The sequence below is a fragment of the Geotrypetes seraphini genome, chromosome 1, assembly GCF_902459505.1.
Source record: "Geotrypetes seraphini chromosome 1, aGeoSer1.1, whole genome shotgun sequence".
Taxonomy (NCBI): Eukaryota; Metazoa; Chordata; class Amphibia; order Gymnophiona; family Dermophiidae; genus Geotrypetes; species Geotrypetes seraphini.
In genome coordinates this window covers 299,724,042-299,744,810 of record NC_047084.1, presented here as the reverse complement: position 1 = coordinate 299,744,810, position 20,769 = coordinate 299,724,042, and the positions used below count along the sequence as shown (strand labels likewise).

At 42.2% G+C, this 20,769-nt stretch overlaps 1 protein-coding gene across 1 annotated transcript in view; it reads right to left on the bottom strand.

Moving 5' to 3' along the window:
- The window catches only part of LOC117364847 (drebrin-like), a 239,838-nt gene extending 233,526 nt beyond the window's left edge, over positions 1 to 6,312 (bottom strand). Inside the window, exon 1 of the mRNA XM_033954529.1 lies at positions 6,058 to 6,312. Within this exon, the coding sequence (XP_033810420.1) occupies positions 6,058 to 6,179 (122 nt within the window). The 5' untranslated portion in view covers positions 6,180 to 6,312. The remainder of the gene's footprint in view (positions 1 to 6,057) is intronic.
- Positions 6,313 to 20,769: the final 14,457 nt, after the last annotated feature.

Below are 20,769 nucleotides of genomic sequence, written 5' to 3'. Positions count from 1 at the left end.
CCCGATTGGCTTGGTGGTCCTCCAGGACAGGGTTGGGGACCACCGCAATACTACATAAAACTTATATTCGGCCTATTTTGAAAAAAATAGGCAGATAACAACAATAGAGGACCTCTAACAGTCGGGGGGAACTTTACATAACAGGATTACAATAGTTTCAGAATTCAGAACTCAAGGAGGTTTAGGTCTCCAACAGTTAGTCAAAAAGTTATAAAATTAGTCTAGTAAAAAAAAATCACCTTATTTCCATTTTCTATTCATGAGGTCTTTTTACTAAGCTGTGGTAAATGCTAGTGTGAACCAGGGGACACAGGACTTCAGTAAATTCCAAATCTGCATACTACTTGTATGCTAAAAAATATATTTTTTGTTGGAGGCGGCATGTCAGAAAGAAATAGGTATTCCTGTGCTTTTCCATTCTGAAGCCTATGCCAGTCCTGTTAAGGAACTATCTGTGAGCCCCTCATCTGTGACTATATATCACCTGCTGGACAGATTGATATGGTACCTGATTGGTCCAGAATAGTCACCTATCACCTGTAGACCATTTGGGCAAAGTCAACACCAGGCTTGGTAGAGAGTTTGGACTAGAAACAAGTCCAGGGTAATTTCTTCTCCAAGTAATTACTTTTACAACTAATTTTTTGTCATTGTATTTCACCCACAACACAGCACGGAGCTACTCCTACTAACCTTAACTACCAAAATCAAACAAATACTAAGCAAAGGATCCCAAGCCATCATTCTTAAATTCAATATTTCTGCAGCATTTGATTTGGTTAACCACCAACTACTCCTAAACAAACTCAGTGAAATAGGCATAATGGACACAGTATACAACTGGTTCAAAGATATCCTACAGAACAGGCGCTACCTTGTCCTGAGAGATGATGAATTCTCAAAAGGTTGGCAGGAATTCTGTGGTGTCCCCAAGGATCCCACCTCTCCCCTACACTCTACAACCTATTCATGAGCTCCCTAGGCATCATTACTTTCAACAGCAACAAAAGCCTATCATTTGCCAATGATATACTCCTCATTCCAATAGAACACAACTCCAAAGACATCCCGCAGAGAATCACCAACAACATAGAAAAGATACAAAGGTGGACCACACTCAAAAAGCTCAAATCGAATACAACAAAAATGAAAGAACTATGGTTTCACAGTTCCCTACAAACAGTCCCCACAGCTATCGCCCTGCCTTCAGGGACCAAATTAGAAATCAACAAAACATCCAAGATACTCAGGGGTCATATTAGATTCAACTCTCTTCAGATCTCCAACATATGAAGAAAAGCCTTCGACAGCATGAGACAACTCCGACTGATCAGACCCTTCTTCCACAGTCATCACTTCACAATACTGACACAGATGTTAATTCTGTCTCAACTGGACTTTTGTAGCTCACTATATGCAGGTATATAAACACCACCCCCACCCGGAAACTTCAATTGATTCACAACACGGCAATAGGACTAATCTTCAAACTGCAAAAATATGACTCCATCTCGCCCTACTTCAATAAACTCCACTGGCTACCAATCACTACACACATTAAATTCAAAATAGCCTGCATAATGTACCACATCTTGTATTAAAGCTCAGCAACACCTCTCATAAACTTTTTCACCAATTCTTTATCCAATTCAACCAGAAACATCAAGAAACTCCTTCTCATCCTTCCATCTCCTAAAGTAATAAAGTACAAGCGCATATTCAACACACTTATCACCTACATCGCAAAGACTGGAACAGCCTCCCAACTGCTATCAAAACCAAACACTGATAACTCAAATTTCAGAAAATTTGACATTGTATACTTGGATATCCAAAAAGCCTTCGACAAAGTACCACATGAACGCCTGCTAAGAAAACTAAAGAGCCATGGGGTGGAAGGGGATGTACATAGATGGATCAAAAACTGGTTGGCGGGTAGGAAGCAATGGGTAGGAGTGAAGGGCCACTACTCGGACTGGAGAGGGGTCACGAGTGGTGTCCCGCAGGGATCGGTATTCGGACCACTGCTGTTTAATGTTTTCATAAATAACATACAAACAGGGCTGAAGTGCGAAGTTATAAAATTTGCAGATGACAAAACTTTTTAGTGGAGTTAGGAGCAAAGAGGACTGTGAAGATTTACAAAGGGACTTGAACAAACTGGGAGAGTGGGCAAATAAATGGCAGATGAAGTTGAATGTAGAGAAATGCAAAGACTTGCATGTAGGACACAGAAACCCGATGTACAGCTGGTAATGGGTGAGAGTAGCCTTGAGAAAGACTTAGGAGTAATGGTAGACAGATCAGCGGCCTCAAAAAAGGTGAACAGAATGCTAGGTATAATCAAGAAGGGTATTACAACCAGAACGGCAGAAGTTATCTTGCCACTATATCGGGCAATGGTGCGCCCGCATCTGGAGTACTGCGTCCAATTCTGGTCGTCGTACCTTAAGAAGGATATGGCGATACTCAAGAGGGTTCAGAGGAGAGCGACACGACTGATAAAGGGTATGGAAAACCTAACATATGCTGAAAGATTGGAGAAACTGGGCCTTTTTTTCTTGGAGAAGCGGAGGCTTAGAGAGGACATGATAGAAACTTACAAGATCATGAAGGGCTTGGAGAAAGTGGAGAGGGACAGATTTTTCAAAATTTTGAAAAATACAAGAACGAGGGAGCATACGGAAAAGTTAAGAGGGGACAGATTCAGAACCAATACTAGGAAGTTCTTCTTCACCCAGAGGGTGGTGGACACTTGGAATGCACTTCCAGAGGGTGTGATACGACAGAGTAAGCTACAGGGTTTCAAGAAGAGTTTGGATGAATTCCTGACGGATAAGGGGATTGAAGGGTATAGATAGAAGTTTGGATGATTTCCTGAAGGAAAAGGGGATTGAGGGGTACTGATAGAGAATTACTATGCAGGTCCTTGACCTGATGGGCCGCCGCGCAAGAGGACTGCTGGGCGGGATGGACCTCTGGTCTAACCCAGCAGAGGCACTGCTTATGTCCTTATAATTAAACACAAATAAGTAAGAACAATGGTTTTCTTGAATAAAAGAATTAAAGAAGCTGGTAGTTAATTTGAACTAAGCATTGAGTGACTCACAAATTGTAGATTAGTTTAGATTAGTATTTGTACCTACAATTTAAACTTGCACCTAAAGCAGTGAAGAGTGATGTGTCTGCCCAAAATCACAAGAAGCCACACTGGGATGTGACTTTGGCTTTCCTTGGTACCAGTGCACTGCTCTAACCATCTGTTCCACCACTGAGATGTGTAAGAAAAGAAGGCAATTTGCAGCCTGATTCAGTCTCTGACCTATCTGCTGAAACTGCTATCTTAGATCAGATGTGGACACCTGTCCACTGGAAACAGATCTCCATGCCACAGAAAAATTCCTATTTATTCATCTCACTCTCTCCAACGATGGACATCACTGGAATAAGGTCGGACTAGCAGAAATGGATCAAGAGTTTCAGTGTAGATTTAGTGAATCAGTAGATTCTAAGCATTTACGTTTATGTTCAGAAGACTCTTTGAAGGTGGGAATAACCTAAAAGGGTCATTTTGCTACTCTGTTATAATCCAGGTGTTTTGTTTCTTCCAGTGTGCTGTGGTGGCCTGAAGGTTCCATTTTCTTCAGGCTAAATTCATCCATTCCTGTTGGTAACCCCATTGCATGCATGGACTTGTAGACCTGTTTGTCCCAGGAAAATTAGAACTACAAGTCCATACATATAGCAGTGTAATACGAGGAGTGGATCCTTAAAAATGGAGCTCGAAGACAAGCCTAGAGCATCCTGTGGTCTATAAGAGACATCAGTCATTCAGCTCTCTGCTTTAGGCAGAGGTTTGTCCTTGGAAGCAGGCTTTGCTCCCCCTGTTTACACAATTCCTCTCTCTCTCTAGGGGGATCCACCACTGGATACCGCACCGCCCAGAATCCAAGAAGCAACACTGCCCAGCAGTTGGCCTGGTGCCATGTGCAGCTGCCTGTGAATTGCAAAGAGCCGCCACAGAGATGAGATTCACACCCTCCATTTTTCTTCTCCCCACACCATCAGTGCATTTACAGAAACAGCTCACACAACCATCTGGGTAACAATGCACACATGAATTATAAATGCAAGCCGAGCAGCTGAAGCAGAATAGCACTGCACTTGCCAGTCATAGCAGAGGGAAAGTTCAAAACTTTGGTAAAACAACGCAAGAAGGATAAGTGTTTTAAAATGTGACTAGGGGAGGCATAAGAACAGAATGCAATGTTAAGACTTGAAACCTTCAATCATTATATTTCTTCATTCTGAGTTACTAACTATACCCTGATCCTCCACCATTACTCTATGCAGTGAGGTAAGAAGGGCTGTGAGCCCAGCCTAATTTCCTGCACCATTTGCTGGGGTGAGTGGTGACTTCTGCAGGGAGAACTGAAATCTGAAGACTCAGCCTACCAGCTCTTCTACCATAAACCAGTTCCTCAGGCTGCAAAGGGGGGGGGGGCACTGCCACTGCCTACATCAATCTTTCCATAGCAGGAGGAACTCCTCCCCCCCCCCCTCTCTCTGTTCACTCAAAGCAATACTTTGTTCAGGCTGGGACTGTATGTTTTGTGAGTAAACAGGTAGCTGTGATCAGGAGTGCAAAATTCCAGCTGTAGCATCAAACCCCAGCCCGCCTCACACTCTGTTTGTCACTGCTGTGTATCTTCAGTCAAACTTTACTGCCCCACCCCCACCCCCACCCCTCACTCACTGTTTCTCACCCTTTGGCTCCTGTCTCCCACTCTTTTCAGAGTGAACTTCTAGCAGTCGTAGCGGTGCTGCAGAAAACTTGAAATCTTAAGCGGTTCGAGGAGCGACAATAAAACCCTTGTAAAGTGCATCAAGACAAGGACCACACAGGCTCCGTCTTCAGCTGCGGCTCTTACATTTTAAAGGGAGCTGGGTGGTCTCCAGAGCTCATGATATATTAGGACGTTTCCTTGTTGGCATAGCAGCCAACTTCACAAACCAGCCGGCGCTGCTAACCTCGACACAAATGGCTCTTCCCTGGACACAGTGAATGAATGGGCGCATAGGTCTGGATTTATTTTGTTTCTTGGGATTTAGATGATCCGTCTTTATGAAGACGATTCTTTTCAAAGGCGCCGCGACAGCAAAACGCATTGATTCAACTTTTAAGTTTAACCTTCCAAAAAGTTACTTTTTTTTCTTCTTCATCTTCTTTTAATGCAACAGCAACACCTTCCCTGCTCTGCAATGAAGCCTTTGCTGGTGCAGAAACGTGCGCGAGCTCAAAGTGCTATGTTTCTTTCTATGTTTCTAAAGGGTTGAAAGAATTAATCGGGAGCCCGAATCATTCGCTCCATAGTCTATGACAGCTCCGGGAAGGGGTAAAACGCAGAACTCACGGATCTTAGCTGCACGTCCTTAAAAAGCTGAGGTCCGTGCCACTTTTAGTCTCAGCTTAGGGTTATGGCTCCGACAGACCTCTATGACACTTTAGCACTGACTGATCCTAATGCTTTTCCCTCCCTATGCTGAGACTAAAAGTGGCAAAACTTTTGCCCTGAGGTCTGTGTCACTTTTAGTCTCAGCTTAGGGAGGGAAAAGCATTAGGATCCAGTATGTCAGAGCCATAAGCTATGCTGAGACTAAAAGTGGCACGGACCTCAGGGCAAAAGCTTTGCCACTTTTAGTCTCAGCATAGGGAGGGAAAAGCATTAGGATCCGTCAGAACCAAATTGTCATAGAGGTCTGTCAGAGCCATACCCTATGCTGAGACAAAAAGTGGCACGGACCTCAACTTTTTAAGGACGTGCAGCTAAGATCCGTGAGGTCCGCGTTTTACCTCTTCCTGACAGCACCCCCCTTCTTGTCATGAATCCGTTCAGTGCGGCCCCCCGTTCTCTCCCTGTCATTGCACCCTTCGCCTCTAGGCTGACTGTGCTGCCAACTCGCCAGGTTTAGACTGCAAGGGGAAAAAAGCTGGCAGCAAAAGTTTCACCGAGAAGCGTTCTCAGTCACCCCCCCCCCCTCGTACCCTCCTCTTACCAGTTCGTGGATGACTTGCTGTTCAGAATATCCTCCTTGGCCGTCAGCAAAGACAAATTGTGTTTCTCCAGATTGACAGCGTCCATGGCTCCCTGTGGAGTCTGCTTGCTTCCAGCTGACATCGGTGAGCGAATTCACCTTCGCCCCCCTCCTTTTAAGTCGCCCTCTCCTTTCCCGGCCGTTGGCAAGGCAGCAGGACCCAAGCTCCCCTCTGGTTACAGCAAAAGTTTCTCCCTGCAAACCTTGGCCAGGGCCCCTCCCTTTCTGGAGCCTGAAACAAACTGAGACCTCAGGAAGAAAGGGAGGAGGAGGAAGAGAGTGTGTGGAGTGCCTACTTGAGCTTGAAAGGGAGAAAAAGAGCCGGTGGGAGGGGTGGAAGTGACAGGAGAGGTAGAGTGTTTGAGTTTCCCATTCCTGCAATCCTGTGCCCAGGCAGGTCTCACACCAGCTCCTGCCCGTCCGTTTCCAATACAACCTTTACCAGAGTAATTAATGGAACTTGGCTAGTGGACTTGTAAAGCTTAACACTTTTATCCAGTGTAAATGGTTAGGGCTATATATATTTCATAAGATTAAAAAAAAAAAAAGTTACAGAACATTTAATATAAACAAACCAAAAAAGATGAATGGAAAAAAAAATTGTTGCTTTAAGGACAAACAAAAATTTTTGAAAACATTTTTATTTGAAACAAATATATATATATATATAATATTTATGGGCCCCTTTTACAAAGCGGTGGTAGTGATTCTCCCACTCCAAATGCACTGAAGCCCATTCAGTTCTAATATTGATTCTACAACACTTCAAGGATATATTTTACAAAACTCAATTTATTTTGGATTGTCAACAGTAGCGAATTCCATAACTGAGACACCTGACACAAAAGGACATAAAGGGACCCTTTTACAAAGCCTGTTGTAGCAATTTTTCCACGGAAAATGCACTGAAGTCCATAGTAATTGGATGTACTTTGGTACAGTTACCTTGGTGGAGGGGGGGCAGGGTATCACTACCACAGCTTTGTAAAAGGAGCCCAAAGTGACTTGCCTGAAGTCACAAGGAATGGCAGTGGTAGAACTGGTCTTGATTTCTGTTTATGCAAAATTCATTGGTAACTTTGAGGTACCGGAGAAGTACTCGCTTGATATTCAGCAAATGCGTGCTTTATTCTTTTTCTTAGACCCCCCCAGACTTCCTGATTAATGTGGAAGGCTGAGACTACTTTTGGTAAGAAGGACAGAACCGTGTGCAAGGAGAGCCCTGCTTCTATAAACTTAAGGAACGGTTCCCTACAGGACAGAGCTTATAATTTGGAAATTCATCCCAGCCATGTAAATCACCACCAGAAACACAGCCTTGATTGTAAGATCCACATCACTGGCTTCTTAGCACTAAGCAGTTGAAACAATTATGTCTGAGTAATCCTTGATCGTCAGGGTTGCCTGCTCAAAAGCCATACCATAAGCCAAAATGTTACGGATTCTCAATAAGGACCAGTACCTGAGTGAGACGATCCCTTTGGACCAGCAGTCTGAGGCCTTCATCCCTCTGGAGGTTAACTGGATTCACATATTATGGTCTGCAGGGCCAATCAGGCGCCACTAGGACTATCAAACCTGGATGACTCACAATCCTGTGGATGACTTGCCCTAGCATGGACCACGGGGGAAACACGTACAAGAGCCCTTTATCCAACCACAGTTGGACTAACACGTCCAGCCCCACACTTCCGGGCTCGCATCTTCTACTGTAAAAGTGATCCGACTTTATGTCTACCAATGAGATCATTAGATTCATTTATGGAAGCCCCCCCACCATAGAACTATAAGAATAAACGCCAGGTGGTACAGAGACCATTCTCCCGGGTTGAGTCTGCTGACTGAGAAAGTTGACCTGCACATTTTCCACTCCTACTACATGCATGGCCGAGAGGGCCTACAAATGAGCTTCTAGGAATTAACAGGACGCTTCTAGTGCCTCCATGCCTGTTGACATAGGCCACCGCTGTCGAATTGACCAGAAAATAATAAAGCTGCAGAGCAGAAACACTTCTGATCAACTTGCTTGCAGGCAAAAACCCCCCTGAGGGCAGGAGCAGCTTCCTGGGAAGGAGGAGGTGTTCAAAAGATGATTGACAGCATTCTGCAAGCAACTTGTGGGTTCAGATGCAAAACCCTAGCATTCACTCTAGACCAGGGGTGTCAAAATCCCTCCTCGGGGGCCGCAATCCAGTCGGGTTTTCAAGATTTCCCTAATGAATATGCATGAGATCTATTTGCATACAATGAAAGCAGTGCAAGCAAATAGATCTCATGCCTATTCATTGGGGAAATCCTGAAAACCCGACTGGATTACGGCCCTGGAGGAGGGACTTTGACACCCCTGCTCTAGACACTTTGCACTAGAACTATAACTCACTACAGATTACAGTGTCACTTCTTTATGGAGCCCTTGTCGCTGAGACCTTCTATCAGGCCCCTGGGATCTGTGACCGGAATACAGTTCACTACAGCCTATCTGCAGAGGATAAAGGTCCCATGGAGCAGAGTGCAGTGTACTTACCTAGGAGAGGAACTTGGCAGCAAGAGCAGTCCTTCACATACATAGACAGGAGAAGAGGTTGTGCCAGGTTTTACTACAATTAGTGAATCCTCACACTTTACTGCACAGATATCCAGTACCACTTTAGAAATGCACTATTCATTTGTGTCATAAATAAGCCTGTGGATTACAGCTAAACCCAAGATCTGTATTTTGGACAACATTTAACTCTTAAACCCCAGGTCCCATCATTGTATCACAGGGGCAGAAGGTGAATTTCAAAGGACAGGGAACCACTGTATATAAAAAAAACACAGAAAATAGAGTCCCAACAATGCTCCAACCAGTGAAGGAAAGATTAATCAGAGTAAAAAGGTCTTTATCAATATGGATGAATGGTGTCACAAATTTTAAAATATAACTATCCCCCCTCTCCCTTTTTACAAAACTGCATTAGCATTTTTTATTGTTGGTCGCGGCAGTAAAAGCTCCACCACTCATAGAATTCCTCTTTTTTTAAATCTTTATTCATTTTTAATACTTTCAATAAGTGAAAACAGTATATAAAAAAAAACATTTTACACTTTAAACATCACTTAAAGTTTTACAAGATTCAAACAGATCAATACCCCTCCCCCCACCCTACCCAACCATTATCATTAAAGTATCTATAAAATTTTTCATAGTTTATAGAAATGCACTATATGCACTATACATGTCATAACCATAAATTAAACATTTATAAACATTCATTTTTTTTATACTCATAGAATTCCTATGAACATCGGAGCTGTTACTGCTACAGCTGGCACTAAAAAGCGCTAGCGCAGATTTGTAAAAAGAGGGAGGGTATATTATAAAATTTGTGGCACAATTCATCCATATTAATAAAGACAATGTCATAATAGATTAGCCACACTTGTATACTAGGCTATGTTTGCCATGCCGTCTTTTGTATACTGTATATAATACTATGTTTGCCAAGCTATGTTAACCATGCTTGTAATTCAGTGTTTGTTATGCTTTGTTTTGTCATACAATGCTTGTCGTGCTAGGTCTCACCATACCGCGTTATGTTATGCCATGCTTTGTTAACTGTTTTGCCATCTCTTATCAGACAATGTCCTGCCACACCATGTTTGCCAACACTCTGTATAAAAACATATAAATATGTATGTAAACTTGTAAACCATTCTGAGCTCTGCTGGGAGAACAGGATATAAACCCAAATAATGAATAAATTTTTACTTTGATTGCTCCAGACTTCCCTGGCTGGGACTTCATTTTCTGTGTTTTGTTGCTGTGACTGTGGAGATTTTTGATCCTTCTTTTTTTTTTTTTTGTATTCATATAAGCATAAATCTGGAGCAATCAAAATAAAAATTTATTCATTATTTGGGTTTATATCCTGTGACTGTGGAGATTTTTGATCCTTTTTTTTTTTTTTTTTGTATTACTGATCTCAGGATAAATACGAGTTCTAGTTAGCTCGGTGATTATTTAGAAGTGTTCCAGACCATAGTAAATATAAAGTTACATATTGGGCTCCTTTTACGAAGGTGCGCTAGCGTTTTTAGTGCACGTACCGGATTAGTGCGTGCTATTGCGTGCGCTAGCTGAAAAACTACCGCCTGCTCAAGAGGAGGTGGTAGCGGCTAGCGTGCATGGCATTTTAGCACGCGCTATTCCGCGCGTTAAGGCCCTAACGCGCCTTCGTAAAAGGAGCCTATTATTTATGGTTTCAAGGACATTGTTACAATATGGCCATATGGGCCCTAGTCTGTCCAAATTTTGCACTCTCCCTCTCCACTAGCACCGTCATTGCCACTAGAGAATGACATGGGGAAAAATTCTGTCCCCGTCACTGCCCCGTCCTCCATCCCCTTCACCACCCTGTTGCCGTCCCCGCCGTCCCTTTCACCGCCCGTCCCCATCTTTTCCTCTCCATCCCCCCACCCCCCAGCACCCTTCACGCGGTCCAGCAGCTCCCTCCTGCCGGCCAGCCATGCATTTCCATCCCTCCCTCCCTTTCCCTTACCTTCTCTTATGGCAAAACTGGCGATTTGTATAAGGCTATGCGCTGTATTACAGCCGGAGCCTTGAAGTCGCGTCGGGTTGCTTGCTAGAAAAGTCTCATCCAATGCACCCGGAAACAGGACGTTGCATCGGAGGAGACTTTTCCAGCAGGCAACGTGACACGACTTCAAGGCTCCGGCTGTAATACAGCGCATAGCCTTATACAAATCGCCAGTTTCGCCATAAGAGAAGGTAAGGGAAAGGGAGGGAGGGAGATGCATGGCCGGACGGCTGGCAAGAGAGAGGACATACAATTGGCATGATTTTGATTTCTTCTTCTGCAACTGGCAATTACCTGACAGGACCCTGCCTCCCAGTTCCGTGGTCTGATCACTTTCTAATTTCGATAACTCACATAACTTCACTTCACACAGCGCATAATATTCCTCATACTGTTAAGTATAGACCATTTGACTCAATTACTTCAGTCTTTAAACTAATCTTTCAGACCTTAAGGCCAGCTTTTTGGACGATTTTCTAGTCCAATGGAATTTATCCACAAAACATCTATTAGATGAGTTTGCTCCGACTCAAACAAGATTCATTTCCACTCAAAAACAATTAAATCCTTGGTTTACGGTCGAACTGGCCCTTATTAAAAAACAGCTTCGTTCCCTAGAACTTAGGTGGAGAAAAAATAAGACCCAGATCAACCATGAAAAATATAAAGAACATTCTAATCTATATAAACTAAAAATAAACCAGGCAAAAATGAAATATTATTCAGGACTAATTCTGAAAGCTAAAAATGTTTCTGCACTTTACTCCATTCTAAAATCAATTTCTAATAAACAAAATCAAACAACTGCCCACCGCCCAGGAACTTGCTACCTACTTCATAGAGAAGGTTAACAGTATTAAGAAAAATTTTACTATGAATCTATATCCTATATCAGATCAGGATCAAACTGATTCAAGATTCTCACTATCCTCAAAATGTTCCCAATTTAATTTACCAAATCTTTCAGAGATTGAATCCCTTATCAAAACCATTAATACCAAGGGCTCTCAAGTGGATTCTATCCCCCCTTTTATTCTCAAACGCTATTTTACCATTTTTGGGCCCTTCATCCTTGCACTAATTCAAGAAAGTCTTCAAAAAAGCGTAATGCCTACAGCATGGAAAGAAGGCGTCATTTGACCCATTATTAAAGACCAAAAAATTAGTTCTGAAGAAAAATCCAATTACAGGCCAATCGCAAATATCCCCTTCTTGGCAAAGTTAACTGAGAAGTTGGTATTTAATCAAGTATCCACGTTCATAGAAAAAACAAACATTTTACATCCTAACCAAACGGGCTTTATTTAGTTATTTATTTATTTATTTAGATTTTTATCCCGTCCTCCCAATAGCTCAGAACGGTTTACAAATGAACATACACAGTGGGGAGTAACTAGACATATAAGTAGTACAACAGGTTTAGTGATTGGAGTTATAGTTTTTGGAGAGAATTAAATACAGGGAGAGTAAGCAGAAAGAGAGAAGGGGGAAATACAGTAGTTTAGTTTAAGGAAAGTTAAAGCGTTTAGGTACAATTTGTTAGTGGATAGAGTAAGAGAGGGTCATACTGGAATTTCGGGAAGGTGATAGGAGAGTGGAGGGTGGGGCTTAAGGGGGGGAGAAGACAGAGGAGATCTTTAGTTGAAGAGGAGGGTCTTTACCGATTTACGGAATGTTAATAATGAGTTCTGTTGTCTAAGTTGGGGGGGGAGTTGGTTCCAGAGGTGTGGAATGAAGTGGCTGTAGGATCGTTTGTGGGCAGTTTCTGTGAGCAGGGATCTTCCGGGGGGGGGGGGGGTGCATGGGCGTATCTCTGACTTTGAGCGGAGGGTGCGAGTAGGGTTGTAGATGGGAAGCTTGGATTTTATGTAGGAGGGGGTGGTGGAGTAGATTCTCTTGTGAGCAATTGCCAGGGCTCATTCCACTGAACATTCACTGATTGGCCTAACCACTTCCATACTTTACTTTTTAGATCACCATACATCAGTCCTTGATCTTTCATCTGCGTTTGATACAATTGACCATAACCTTCTCATAGATAGATTACAGTCCATTGGCATTACAGATCAGGTTCTTCTCTGGTTTAAATCTTATTTTGAAAATCGCACTTCAAATGTATCCTTCAATAACTCAACTTCAGAAAGTTTTTCAGTAACATATGGTATTCCACAGGGGTCCATTCTTTCACCACTTTTGTTTAATATTTTTCTTTCACCACTTATGACCCTCTGCCAAGATATTGGCTTTACCACTTATGCTTATGCAGATAATATTCAGCGTTTGCATCCACTTGACCCCACCAACCCCGCAGAAACATTAGAAATTAACAGGAAACTTGAGGAGATTCATCAGTGGCTCGACACAAACAGATTAGCCCTCAATGTTAATAAATCAAACATCATGCTTTTCCCTTGGAAAGATAGTTCTAAAGTTTTTTTTCCAATTTCGATTAATGGTACCGCCTTACAACTAATAAGTAATATCAAAATCTTAGGGATGGTCTTCGATGAAAAACTGACTTACCATAATCATATTAGTAATATTGTTAAATCTTCCTTTTACAGACTCCGCCAAATTCCTTCACTATCCAAATTTCTATGCCCAAAGTCTCTTAATATACTAACTCATTCCCTGGTTATTTCAAAAATTGATTATTGTAATGCTTTACTTATGGGAATAGCTCGAAAAGAAATTAGACATTTGCAGATCATTCAAAATACCTCAATTAAACTCATAATGAAAGCAAGGAAATTTGATCACGCCACTCCTCTTCTTAAGAAAGCACACTGGCTTCCAGTTGCGCATCGAATTCAATATAAACTAAATCTACTTACTTTCAAATCCCTGTTATATAAAACCCCAGCTTTCATTTACAAGTTATTGATCCCTTATACCCAATCAGATCACTGAGATATATTGACCAACTTCTATTAGTTACGCCCTCACTTAAAGTTATTAATACACGGCGGCACTCTATCTTCTCTGTTACAGCTCCTCAAACTTGGAACTCCCTCCCTATTTATTTCAGAGAAGAAAAGAACTTAGATAAATTTAAAAGTAAACTTAAGAGCTTTTTTTTCAAAGATGCTTATGATATTTAGGAGTCCCAGCCTATTTTCACTTATTTTCATAAGGCTACTTCTTTTATTTCCCTCCTATTGTTTTTTTACCATTATCGTCCCTCTTTCTATCATTATTATTGTATTTCATTACCCTGCCTTTCCCTTTTCTGTTTATTTTGTTAGTCATTAATTTAAAATGTTTTGTTCAGTGTTCATCTGTTTTTTATAACCCCTGTATTATCTGTAAATTGAAAGATTTGTTCATCGCTTAGATATCTGAGTAAGCGATTAATCAAATACTTAATAAACTTGAAACTTGAGAGAGGGGGCTGCCGGACCACATGCTCATTCACCGCGCATGCTAACCATTCACCTCTCCACGGGACGGTGAATGGCCTTGTCCCCGATCTCGCGGTGACCTTTTCTTTTTGGTCACCATTTTGGCGGGTTACCCGTGACTAGCCGCGGGTAACAACCACCGTGTCATTCTCTAATTGCCACAACAACTACAGCTCGCCAGGTGGCAACAGCTGCAATAAAAGAGACAGTAGCACATCATGTTGTTCAACATGTCGCTCCAGTTCTTAAACAATTACACTGGCTACCGGTTGCTTCAAGAATTAATCTTATAGTGCTCTTCCTGATACATAGGCCCTCTTTTACTAAAGTGCGCTAAACGATTACCGCGCGCTAAACGCTAACGTGCGCATGTTAGTCTATGGACGTGTTAGCGTTTAGCATGTGCAAATCGGTTAGCGCACCTTAGTAAAAGAGGGGGGATAGTCTTGAAAAAGGAATCAGCTCATTATCTTTCAGTGGTGCTAAAAATATATACAGTCATGTGAAAAACTTAGGACACCCCATGAAATATTCAGTTCTTTCTTAAGAAATGTTCACATATCGATGTCAAATCTTTTTTTTATTTATCTCTGGAAAAGAAAGTGATGTAATTGCAGGTAAACAACAAAAACTTTCCTTGATTTACTCATGAAACAAAAGATATCCGCAAAAATGCTTGTTGACCAGTGTAATTAATATAGTTACAGAGTTCCACTGGATGAAACCATTTTGTAATATTCAGTTCGGGCATTTTAACTCTGGGCCCTTCCAAAATGGAAGATTGGGCTATGCCACAAAAATGGAGACTTTGACGTAACCACATGTTAAATTTGACAATTTATGCAAGGTAATTGCAAAACCTTACCACAGTAAATAGGCCCTTAAAAATATTTGCACCAAAAAACCCTCACAGCATGTATGTGGTGTGAGGTCACTTGTGACGTCAGTGGAAGCCATCACAAGGCTCAATCCTCCTGTTGTAGGGTTGAAAAGATTCCTGAGCATAGCACATTATCTAGGGCTAGATTCACTAAGCAAACCGATCGTGTATCGCTCGGTTTGTGCTCACTTTCTGACTCTGGCTCGATTCACTAACCTTCCTCCAGACCCCATCCGCACCCGATCCGATCTGCGCATGCAAATGAGTAAAAAGGCATGTAAATTTCTTAACGCGTCGATTCATGAAACCATTTCGTCCAAACCGACTGGCCTTTCCTGTCCAAAAAGTTACGACTGCTGAGGACCAGTCGTTTACATCCTCGCCAACTATTTCTGCCTAGCATCTGACGCGTGCATGTTAAGAACCCCATTAAAATATATATCTACCCCTCCAAAAATCCAAAATATATAAAAACTTTTAAATATATGTAAACGTTCATGTACATAAGCATTAGAAATATTTTTTTTTCCTTTTTTTGGAATGCGCATAGCGAGTGCGGGAGTGAATCTCGAATTTGTAATGAGCATGGCGAGAAAATCGCAGGCTATCCCCATGCTCTCCTTGCGCATTGTACATTTCAAATATCAATGCCAAATAACAAAAAAAAAATCCAAAATCTAATAAAACTTTTATGGGCCAACTATCCCTCCCCCCCTTCCTTCCAGCTGGATTGTCGCGTGCATGTGACGTCAGGGTGTCGCTACTGGTTGCTACTTGCTTCACGGCTGATAGAGCCGCACAGCCTTCTGGGATTCGTAGGCTGTATATAACAGTGCGTGATCCCAGCGCATTCAACAGCTGTTAACTGTTGTGCCTTCTAGCAACAGCTTGCTCACAAACCTCCGATGCTAAAAATTTTCAAAAAGCTACAGTCACAGCTTGTATAGCGTACAACAGTACTTCAGAAAAATAACGGTTGGTAAGAAGACTTCCTTATATTGACAACAATACTTCGTGGTAGGCGCATTTAGAGCCCGCTAATGACATCCGTGATTAAACCACGCCCCATTTTTACGCAGTGAAGTCCTAAAGAGCTAGCACATGCGTTATGAGCTTCAAAACCAACAAGGATAAAGTGCGCAAGCGCATCAATCAATGTTTCAGCGCTAATAGCGGCGTGTTTACGATTGGATCATTTGCAATGGACAAACTTTACTGAATCGATCGCCTACAATGACTCGGAAACGGATAGGACACGAAGCGGATAGATTTCAGGACTTTAGTGAATCCTGTCCCTAGTCAGGTTTTTGCCACATTTAGCAGAAGTGCTGCACCCTTTAAATAAGCGCTAAACACAGATATAGCTTAGCAATGCGAAATGAGAACTAGTTTTCATAAAAGCAAAACAGCTTTGGAAAACCACTGGTCCTCATGTTCCATGATGACATCCCCACACTGTTGGAGGTGCTGATGCCAGCAGCTCTGGCTTTGAGAAACTGCTATTTTCAGATCATAAAGGAGAACTGAATCCAGTGGCATAGTGCTTCAGCACCCTGACTGCTTCTGAGACTTGTTATGCTTCATTTGAGAAGGAATTATCTTGCAGTAATTTGGGCATGTGAGACATTTTTAAAAAGTAACCACTTTTCTGTGACTTCCTTAGGTCAAGGGGCACACCTTTTGGAACTGCTGAGGCCAAACTCATTTTCATTAAACGAAGGAGGCCCAGGAGGATCAACTTCATAGTCACTCAATAAAAGTCTTCATATTTTAGAGGTCAGTTTCGGGTGCTGAATAGCCAATTAATCAGATAAATTATCCATTTATCTTTAACCAGATATTCCAAAAGATGACTACGTCTGAGTTCTTGAAAATGCCTGGTTAAAGTTAATCAGATGATTAGTTACTATTAAAGTAAATAGCAACCCCTAAGTGAATAGCGACCTAAGTAATAGCGACACCTATATTGAATTCTCTATATATAACTTTGGTACAGTTTGTCATTTTTTTCATTAATTTTGCTTTTTTTTATTTTTGATTGATGATATCATCAGGCTATACTTGATGATGTCATATTGGAAAGTATTATGGATATATGTACAGGCAGTCCCCGAGTTACAGACATCCGACTTAAGAACGTGGCCGTGGCTTCATTTGATTTCACTGAGCAATATTTCCAGTGGTCTAGACTCCTGCACTTCTGCAGCAGATTCAGGAATGATGCATGGCCACATCAAGAACAGTGTGTGATTGTGCATGCTGTACCTTAGAGAGAACACTGGTAGGAACAGTTGGCCCTTTTGTCAGCTGGGAGCAGGGGTAAGAAGCAAGAATCTTAAAACCTACATGCTCTGAGTTACATACAAACAGTTTTAAAAACGTAACCCGTTCATTACCCAGGGACAGTCACTGTCTGTATATGAACACTGAAGGACTTATTTTGGGAGGGTTTTGGTTTGAAGATAATCTTTTTATGTTACATATAGGAAACATGCTGGTTTTCAATTCAGTCATTTACGTCATCATCACGCTAGATGTCACGCTGGAGCATCAGAAGTTATACGGAACCACTGTGCTGAAGCACACAGCACTGGGCATTGTGAGTTTGAGGAGAATACTTAACTTGTCGAATAACTAACAGAAGTTGCACTCTGCCTGTAAGCCTTATAAGAACATAAGAATTACCATCTCTGGATCAGACACTGGGTCCATCAAGTCCGGTGAGCCGCACACGCGGAGGCCCCGCCAGGTGTACCCTGGCATAGTTTTAGTCCCCATATCACTGTATGCTTCCCAAGGGAGATGTGCATCTAATTTACCCTTACCATTCTATGCCACTCTTAATAATAATAATAATAATAATAATAATAACTTTATTCTTCTATACCGCCATAGTCGTGAGACTTCTAGGCGGTTCACATTGAAGAGAGCTGGACAGTCAGCGAGTTACAATATGCAGAAGTCAGAGAATTACAGCATACAGAATCTTAAAATAGGCAGTTGAAATACAATATATACAGCATACAGAAGCTTAGAAGGCAGCGAAATACAATATATAGATTGTTAGCAAATGTTAGAAGTTTCAGATGTTTCATATTTATATGCAGGAGAGGACATATTTAGTGTTTGGTGTAGGTGATATTTCTGTCGAATAAGGCTGTTTTTATGGCTTTTCTAAAGGCGTCATAGGTCAGTCTTGCTCCAAGGAGATGTGCATCTAGTTTACCCTTAAATCCTAGAACGGTGGATTCTGCAATTACTTCCTTTGGGAGAGCATTCCAGGTGTCCACCACTCGCTGCGTGAAACAGAACTTCCTGATATTCGTCCTGGACCTGTCCCCCTCAGCTTCAGTCTATATCCTCTTGTCCGTGTCACATTGGACATTGTAAATAACTGCTTTCCCTGCTCCATTTTGTCGAATCCTTTCAGTATTTTGAAAGTCTCGATCAGGTCTCCTTGCAGTCTCCTCTTCTCAAGGGAGAACAACCCCAGTCTCCTAAGTCGATCCTCGTAGTCTCCATACCTTTCACTAGCTTCATTGCTCGTCTCTGCACCCTCTCTAGCAGTTTTATATCCTTCTTTAGGTATGGAAACCAATGCTGGACGCAGTATTCCAGGTGCGGTCTGACCATGGCTCTGTAGAGCGGTATTATAACTGTCTCTGATCTACTCGTAATTCCCTTCTTTATCATGCCTAGCATTCTCTTTGTTTTCTTTGCCGCCACCACACATTACACCAATGGTTTCAGGGTCCTTTTCCTGTTTGGTCTTTCCCAGAGTTACACCTGACATACTATACTTGTGATCTTTATTTTTTCTGCCTAAATGCATCACTTTGCATTTTTCCACATTAAAATTCATCTGCCATTTATCTGCCCATTTCTCCAATTGATTCAAGTCGCTCTGGAGTTCCTCGCTGTCCTTCTGTGATCTGATTGCCTGGCATAGCTTTGTGTCGTCTGCAAACTTGATGATTTCACTGGATGCTCCTTCTTCCAGGTCATTTATGAAAATATTAAATAAGATGGGTCCAAGTACCGAGCCCTGGGGTACACCGCTAGTCACTTTTTCCCATTCTGAGAACTTCCCATTTATGCCCACTCTCTGTTTTCTGTTCTCTAGCCATTTGCCTGTCCATCTTAGTATATCTCCCTCTATTCCATGGCCTTGTAATTTCCTGAGAAGTCTTACATGTGGAACCTTGTCAAACGCTTTCTGAAAGTCCAAGTATACAATATCCACCGGTTCTCCACTATCAATTTGTATGTTCACTGTCTCAAAAAATTGAAGTAGGTTCGTCAAACATGATTTCCCTTTCCTGAACCCATGTTGACTGGCTCTCATCAGGTTGTGTGTGTCTAGGTGCCGGACTATGCTATCTTTGATCAGCGCCTCAACCATCTTTCCAGGGACAGACGTGAGACTCACAGGTCTGTAGTTAGGATGTTTGTATATTTTCTATTTTTTGATAAGTGGATGGCTTGGAGGAGAATGTTTGCCAGTACTCTTGAGACAGCTATTTGCAATGCAGGGCTGCTGTTGGGTCTGGCTAATGGAAATGCTTGATGAATGATGATTCTCCACATTGTGAAGTACTATAATTTATGAAATTTTGGTTTTGTGTCCTGAAGTATTCCTATGTTTAAGTGAAATATGCTGCATGATGATGTGACCATTTAAATTCTGGATTTATGGATTTTGTGGAGTTTTTTGGAGACCAGTGACTGAGATCAGCCCTATTTGCATCAAAACATTTCAGCCGTCGAAGCCCTTCCCAGCCCATCCTCAACTGAATGGCAATATACGGGACACAGACTGTGCAAGTTTGCCCAGTACTGGCCTTAATTCTTCAATATACAGGCAGTCCCCGAGTTAAAGACACATGACTTAAGTACGACTTGTACTTAAGAACACAGTTGCGGCTTCATTTGATTTCACTGAGCAATATTTCCAGAGTCATAGCTCCTACGCTTCTCCTGCAGCAGATTCAGAAATGATGCATAACCACATTAAGAACAGTGTGTGGTTGTGCATGCTCTGTCTTAGAGGGAACACTGGCAGGGACAGTTGGCCCTTTTGTCAGCTGGGAGCAGGGGTAAGAAGCAAGAATCTTAAAATCTACAAGTTCTGGGAGCATGACAAGATGGTGGCGCTGTGAGAATCGCTACGGAGCGGTTTAAAGATCTGACGACTGCAAGTGCTTTCCTCTGAATATTTTACCTTGTTTTGTGCTGATTGCACGTTCCCTGTTTCTCCGATGCCGCATTCAAAGAGGAAGGGGGTGATAATGGCCATACCTTCACCGGCCCTTTCTTCAACACCCATACAGCATACCATTGACCACTTCTTCACGGTTCTACCGACGGCTACTCAGGTTACCAGAGGAAGTGACCCTGCATTGGGGGAAGGTGGTGGAGAGCCTTTTCCCCTCTCGGGACTTGAAATATCTTTATCCCCTCCGCTTCCATCAACCCCCGTGTGTCCAGCCTTGGCCGGGGCTCAGCTGCAGGAGATCTATGATCCCAGAAGGGAATCAATGGGGCTTCCTGGCGAGGGTGCTGAGCCAGTAATGGCAGGGTAACTGAAGAAACCAACAGAGAGAGAAGGAACTAATCCTGCTCCCACGGAGGCGTGCTTAGGAGACTGCAATGTCTAAAACTACTGAGGAGGTAACAGATATTAACTTTAAGATTGACAATCTTACTAAAACTGTTGGCTCAGTAAAAATGGATTTCTCAAACCAAACCAGATGCAGGAGGATATATAGCAGTTGCAACTGTTTAAACAAGCAACAATCAAAGATAATTCCTC